Here is a 7,216-nt window from a genome sequence, read left to right as displayed (position 1 = left end):
GGAGGCAGAGGCAGGCAGATTTCTGAGTTCGAGGCCAGCCTGGTCTACAGAGTGAGTTCCAGGACAGCCAGGGCTACACAGAGAAACCCTGTCTTTAAAAAACAAAACAAAACCAAGAGGAGGGGGAGAGGGAGGGGGAGGGACAGAGATACCATCTCAAAAATAAATTTTAAAAAGAATGAATAAATAGATAGAGATAGATAGATGGATGGATGGATGGACAGACAGACAGGCAGATAGATGACAGTGGTCACCCTTCAAAACAAACTCAAATCCATGGAGAAGCAGGCAGGCATCTTAAGCTTTGAGACTGAATGAGAAGATCTGAAGGTTCAGGAATCAGGGTGTCCGCAGGCAGGGACATGCTGCTGGCTGGCCAGCCAAGGTGGCAGTCACCCCGCCAAGTGAGGAGCGCAGTGCAGCCACCAGAGGCGGGGACATACCTGCTGGCCCCTCTCACTGTCCAGGAGTTCCTCCACCTCCATGAACCGAAGGATGGTGTGCTTGATCCTGTAGAAGAGGGACCGCTCCCAGCATATCGCACCCGCCACGGGAGGGTGGTTCTTGTACAGCGGCGGGTTGTCCTGGTTCTGCACAAAGATCTTATTAACGATATCGATCTGGAAAGCAAAATGGGCGCCCCGGTCAGCCTCACGTGCCCTGCCAGCCGGGCCAGGAGGAGAGGACTGAGGGCTGCCAATGAAAGCTATGTGCGGCAGAGCCTTGGCCACTATAGTCTTGATTGCTGCCTTAGTCTTTACTGCTGTGGTGGTCTGGATATACTTGGCCCATGGGAAGGGCTTCTATTAGGAATTGTGGCCTCTTGGGGGAAATGTATCACTGGGCAGAGCCCGTCTCTTCCTGGATCAGGATGCAGAGAGCTCCTCCTCCAACACCATGCCTACCTGTATGTCACCATGCTTCCTGCCACGATGGTGATGGATAAAGCCTCTAAAACTGTAAACCAGCCCCAATTAAATTGCCCTTTTAAGAGTTGCTTGCTTGTGGTGTCTGTTCACAGCAATAGAAACCCTAACTAAGACAATTGCTTTTTCTTTCTTTCTTTCTTTCTTTCTTTCTTTCTTTCTTTCTTTCTTTCTTTCTTTCTTTTTTTTTTTTTTTTGTTTTTTTTTGTTTTTTGTTTTTGAGACAGGGTTTCTCTGTGTAGCCCTGGCTGTCCTGGATCTCACTCTGTAAACCAGGCTGGCCTCGAACTCAGAGATCCGCCTGCCTCTGCCTCCCGAGTACTGGCTTTTTTTTTTTTTTAAGATTTATTTATTTAATATATGTAAGAAAAGATTTATTTATTATTATATGTAAGTACACTGTAGCTGTCTTCAGACACTCCAGAAGAGGGAGTTACAGGTGATTGTGAGCCACCATGTGGTTACTGGGATTTGAACTCAGGACCTTCAGAAGAGCAATCTCTGAACCACTCTTAACCACTGAGCCATCTCTCCAGCCCTGCTTTTTCTTCCTTATACCCTCTAATCTCATATTTTTCCCCTCAGCATTCCTGATTTGGTTGAATGATCTGAAATCCATAAAGCTGTTCTAGAGGTGACCACTGGCAGACATTACATCTTAGAGGGAGTGTCTCTGGGCTGGGCTGTGGCCACACGCTCACTGCCAGGGTAGCCATGGGTTCCCTGGCCGGTCACCTCCTTGTAGTACTGTGCCAGGATGTCATTAAACTTCATCATCATCTGACGGTTGATGGCTTCCCGGGAGCGGATATGCTTGAATTTTAACAGCATGTCGAAGGCTGCTTCCGCCGAGCGAAGTGTTTTGAAAGATTCGTCGATGAAGTTTTTGGCTTCTTTCTCAATAACCTGTCACAAGAAAGGAGGAGGAAGAAGAAAGGGAAGGGAAGGGAAAGAAAGGAAGGTGGGGAGGGAAGAGAAAGGAAAAGGGAGAAGAGGAAAAGAAAAAGTTGAAGAGAAAGCTATAACTTGTCATGGTCTTGCGAGGAAGCAGGATGACTGGGGGGCTCGGCAGCTTGGGACCAACAGGGCTCTGTTGCATATTAATGAGAGCCAGCATCTAGTCAGAGAAACTTGTGTGGGCTGGGGCATGGTTCAGTGGGGAAAGTGCTTGCCTCCCAAGGATGAGGGCCTATGTTGGAACCCCAGGACCCCCATGAAGAGCCTGGGTGTCCACCCCTGCCACCCCTGCTCTGAGGGTGGCGGCAGAGACGGGAAGATTGCTGGGAGCCAGCCTCAGAGAGAGAACTTGAGGTTGGGTTCAGGGAGAGACCCTGCCTCAAAGAAATATGTGAGGTGTGGCACGGCAGAGTGGCCTCTGACTGAGTACACAGATGTGTGCAACACACGCACGTGCACACACACACATAACAAACACACACACATGCATGCACATGTGCACACACATATACACATGTGCACACACATGAACACATGTGCACACACTCACACACATATGCACATGCACACACATGCATGCACATGTACACACACATACACATGCACGTGCACACACACATACATATGCACACTCACATACATACACAAACGCACACATACATGCACGCACATGTGCACACACATACACACACATGCACACATATGTAAACACACTTAAACATGCACGCACATGCATGCACATGCACACACATACACACATGCACGCACATGCATGCACATGCACACACATACACAAATGCACACACACATGCACACACACACATGCATGCACATGCGCGCGTGTGTGCATGCGCACACACACACACACACACACACACACACACACACACACATCTTTAAAAGGAACCTCTGCTTCTATGGTGGAATCGACAGCTGGGACACTTGCCAGAACTTCAAGCTTGAAGTCTTCCATCACGTATTTCCAGTACGGAGAGGATCTGATGCTGAAGGGATCAAAGCTTAGGCTTTCCATAGGGGCCACCAAGCTGTCTACCCGGCCAAGGACATCGTCGATTCTCTTGGGGTCCCCTGTCACAGCCTTGAGCTCTGGGCCAAATATGTTGTAAAACTCTTCCAAGACCTGGTAGGGGGGGAACAGGATGGAAGGGGGCTAAACACCCTTGGGATTACCCTGAACATTCACATCGCAAACAGATAGCGCTGCAAAGTCCCCACACACAGGCAACCGTCTCCCCGTCTGAGACCTCCGGGACTGCACACACAGTAAGACTCAGAGTCCCTGGGGCCCAGAGAGATGGCTCAGTGGTTAAGAGCACTGGAGGGTCTTACCGAGGACCTGGGTTCAATTCCCCACCGCCCACAATGGTGGTTCACAGCCCTCTGTATCTCTCTCATTCTGGATGCTTCCCGTGTGAACTCTGACTAAATATGATATCTGAGGTACAAGAGCACCAGAGAGAAGTGAAGCAGAGTTCTTGGTAGCTTTATCAAGCTGAGGTGGGCAGGAGGTATTGGTGGAATGTGAAAAATGTGTGCGTGTGCCATCCCCCGTTGACTCCATGTTTAAATGAAGGGCTTTATTTACTCTGAGATGGTATGTAACCCTGGATGGCCTGCAACTCTCTAGGTAGATCAGGCTGGCCTCGAACTCACAAAGATCCACCCACCCCTGCCTCTCCGGTGCACTGCCACATCCGTCGATTTTATATCTGGATTTTCTGCTGCTGACTTTGCTCCATATAAAGTTGTGCCAAGGCTGGGGTGTGGCTCGGTTGGTAAAGGCGCTTGCCTCGCAGGCATCAAGCCCTGGCTTCCATCCCCAGTACCACGTACACCCGTTATCATTGCTTATACCTCTAATTCTAGTGCATGGAAGGTGGAGGCAGGGGGATCAGAAATTCAGGGTCTTCAACAACTAAGAGATTTTGAGGCTACCCTGGGCTATACGAGACCCTGTCTAAAAAAAAAAAAAAACAGAGAGAGAGAGAGAGAGAGAGAGAGAGAGAGAGAGAGAGAGAGAGAGGTTATAAAGAATTTTAAAGTTCCATGCTGCTGTAATGACAAGGGGAAGGAGAAAGATGTATGAAGAGAAGGTGTCCTGCTCCCATTGTCTTTCCAGAATGTTCTGTTTGGTCCTATGAGGGCATGTGTGTGCCCATGCGTGCATGAGTATGAGGGGCCAGAGGTGGGTGTCAAGTGACCTCCCCACTCGCTCTTCAACCTTGTTTTATGTGTTTGTTCTTATGAAGCCAAGGCAGAAACACGAGGCAGGAACCTGGATGCAGGAACGGAACCAGCTCGCTGGCTTGCTCCCTACTCTCATATATTATATCCCAACAGCAGTTTCCCTCCATCCCTTCCCCCAGTCTTCCCCCCTCACTCACCCCCCCTCCCCCCAACTCCCCTCAGAAAAGAGCAGGCCTCTCAGGGACAGCAACCAGACACGACATGACAAGCTACAGTAAGACCAGGCACACAGCAGCATCACACCAAGGCTCGACAAGGCTACCCAGGAGGAGGAAAAGGGTTCCAGGAACAGGTACAAGAGTCAGGGACAGCCCCGGCTCCTTCCTGTGGAAATTGTCACCTTGTTTGTGTGTCGAATCTCTCACTGACCCTGGGATTCTAGCAAGCCTGGTTGGCCACTGGACCTCAGGGATTCCCCCCTTCTCAGCACTAGGATTATAGCAGGCTCTCAACTTAGGCTCTGATACGGGGTGGGGGGCTGGGGGGGCTGGGGATCTGAGCTCAGACCTCTCGTGATTGATACACCAGTGCATTACTGACAGAGCTGTCTCCCTAGACAGGGGCCTGGCACCCGCATCCCCAGATTTTAGCTGTTTTAACTCACTTTGTTCCCCTAGTGGTGGGTGTGAGAGCAGGCGCCCTGTGGGCTCTCCAGAGGGATGCCAAGTGAATGAGAGGGTGGAGTCCCTTCAGGCAAGGGCTGTGCGAGCCACCCAGTCCGACACCAAGCACAAACCCCTATATCCAAAAGCTGTGGCAGTCGGCTAATGCAGAGCTGGTGGGTGGTGGGCAAGGGTGTTGAGGCCTGAAGGGGACAGTGGGAAGGTCAGGGGGGAAGGGAACGGAGGGGATTTAAAGCAAGCCAGGACAGGCAAATGCCCAAGATAAGGAGAGCTCTGGAGGTGGCCTTGCAAAGAGAGGTCAGAGCCCAAAGAAAAGTTGCAAAGCCTGCTGGGAAAATGATTCAGTCGGTAAGAACCCCCGTTGACCCAAATTTGATTCATAGTGGCTCATGCTTGTAACCCCAGTACTCAGGGAAACCCCTGAGGCTCCCCGGTCGGACAGCCCAGACGCACAGAGTCACAGAAGACCTAGGGTAAAGTGGCACATCCTGGTACATTCTAGACCTCTCTACACCGTTCTCTCAATAGTTTCTTTTCTACTGGGCCTTCAGGCCGATGGCATGATGGCACCCCTCATCCAAAGGCCCGAAAGCGCCCTCCCCATCAGACAGGTCCACACACATCTCAGAAGGGGCTCCCACCTGCAGAACATCTGAGAGGTCCTGGCAGATGTTGGCCATGTAGTCTGTTCTCTCAAACAGCCGCTTCCGGTCAAACTCCCATCGTGCCTCCCGACCAGAAGCCTCGATCTTGGCCCGGATATCGAAGTAGGATTTCTTCCATAGCTTAAGAGTGTTTCTGGCCTCCGTGGTCTTGAACTGCGCGTTTGCTCGGTTTTCCCTGTTAAACAAAGGGAGGCCAGGCTTTGAACAAAGACACAGCTGCCTACATCTGAACCACGCTCCTCCCCGCCTCCCCCTCCCCAGGGCACTGGTATCTGGGACGATTCCTGTCCTGGGCCTCCCTGGCACCAAGATCTCCTCAGGGAATTCGTCCTCATGTACCATTGCAATAAGGACACAAAAAGGGCCCCCAAGCCGGGCCCAGGCTGTCCTCCACTGTAGCCATCTGACCAAGGTCCATGGAAAACATGGGTGGCTACCTGAAGCGGAGAGAAGGTGGCCTTGGTGCCTGTCTTATGGTCACCGTGGTGGCTGTCATTCTGGAGCGCATACCCTGCCTGCCACTGAACTCACCCACGTGGACCAGGTACAAAGTAGGGAATGGCAACTCAGCAGTAGTATGTGTGCTTAGCCTTAGAGGGACCTTGGGTTTGCTCCCTACGGCATGCTCACACAAAACAGTCCAAAACCACCGTCATCGCCCTGGACGTGTGACAGGCTGCTCCCCCTGGGGAGCCAGGCCCTGGACTGACCATCCCTGGCCCCCTGCCTCAGTCTCTCCAAAGATAACTAAGGAACAAAATCCCAGGCCAAAATCATGCAGGTGCGCGTGCGGCCGGCTGGAGAGACTGCTCGGCTTTTAAGAGCATGGACTTCTCTGTCATGAGGCCCAGAGCTCAGATCCCGGCATGCGCTTTGGGCAGCTCACACGGTGCGTGTTAACTGGAGCCCCAGAGGATCCGATGCCCTCTTTTTGGCCTCTGCTGTAGGTATCTACACAGATACGTGTGCCTATGCTCACACAGACACACCTATATGCATAAATAAAGATTAAACTGTCTGTGTGTGGTGATTCATACCTTTAAGGGTCAGCACTTGGGAGGCAGAAGCAGGCAGAGCTACACGTGTCAAGTCCCAAGCCAGACAGAATGACATAATGAGACCCTGTCTCAAAAATACTAACTTAAACTTGAGAAATCACACACATACATAATTGTGTTATGCAATATAATCACATACGAAATTGTGTATTTCACTGTGTAAATGAAGTATATATGCATGTGTATATATGCATATATATATATTATGTTTGAGCAATGGAATATTATTCAGTCATAAAAAGGAATGAAGTCCAGATGATACACATAACATTGTGGATAAGTCTTGGAGACGCCACACTGAATAAAACACCACCCAGAAGAGACTTTGTGTTGTAAAATCTTCAGGTCTTGGGATTAGAGAGGGCAGAGGTTTGAAGTGACTGATAAAATGCACATGGCATCTTTGGGAGATGAAAAAGAATGTTTCTTTTAAAAAATACATTCTAAAATAATGCGCATATATGTGTAGAGGTCCACCTGAGTGCAGTACCCAAGATGGCCAGAAGAGGGCATCAGATTCCCTGGAACTCTAGCTCCAGGCAGGAGGTTGTAAGCTGCCCGGGTGCCGGAAACTGAACCCGGGACCTCTGCACATGCTCTTAATCGCCGAGCCGCCATTCCAGCCCCATGCTCTTAAATCAATCAATGGGATGGCTAGTCCCAAGGGTATACTGCCAGCATCCGACTCTCCGTGGTAACTATTTTGCTGTTCTGGGGAT

General features: G+C 50.5%; 1 protein-coding gene across 1 annotated transcript in view; it reads right to left on the bottom strand.

Moving 5' to 3' along the window:
• Dnah10 (dynein axonemal heavy chain 10) overlaps positions 1-7,216 on the bottom strand; it is a 354,208-nt gene that overhangs the window by 329,717 nt on the left and 17,275 nt on the right. Inside the window, exons 10-13 of the mRNA XM_021187038.1 lie at positions 5,416-5,614; positions 2,830-3,024; positions 1,662-1,832; positions 444-620 (exon numbers count right to left, since the gene is read on the bottom strand). Coding sequence (XP_021042697.1) covers positions 444-620; positions 1,662-1,832; positions 2,830-3,024; positions 5,416-5,614 — 742 coding nt within the window. The remainder of the gene's footprint in view (positions 1-443; positions 621-1,661; positions 1,833-2,829; positions 3,025-5,415; positions 5,615-7,216) is intronic.

Source organism: Mus pahari, chromosome 23 (genome assembly GCF_900095145.1).
Source record: "Mus pahari chromosome 23, PAHARI_EIJ_v1.1, whole genome shotgun sequence".
Classification (NCBI taxonomy): domain Eukaryota; kingdom Metazoa; phylum Chordata; class Mammalia; order Rodentia; family Muridae; genus Mus; species Mus pahari.
The sequence above is the reverse complement of the archived record's forward strand: the minus strand, read 5'-3'. Positions and strand labels throughout refer to the sequence as shown.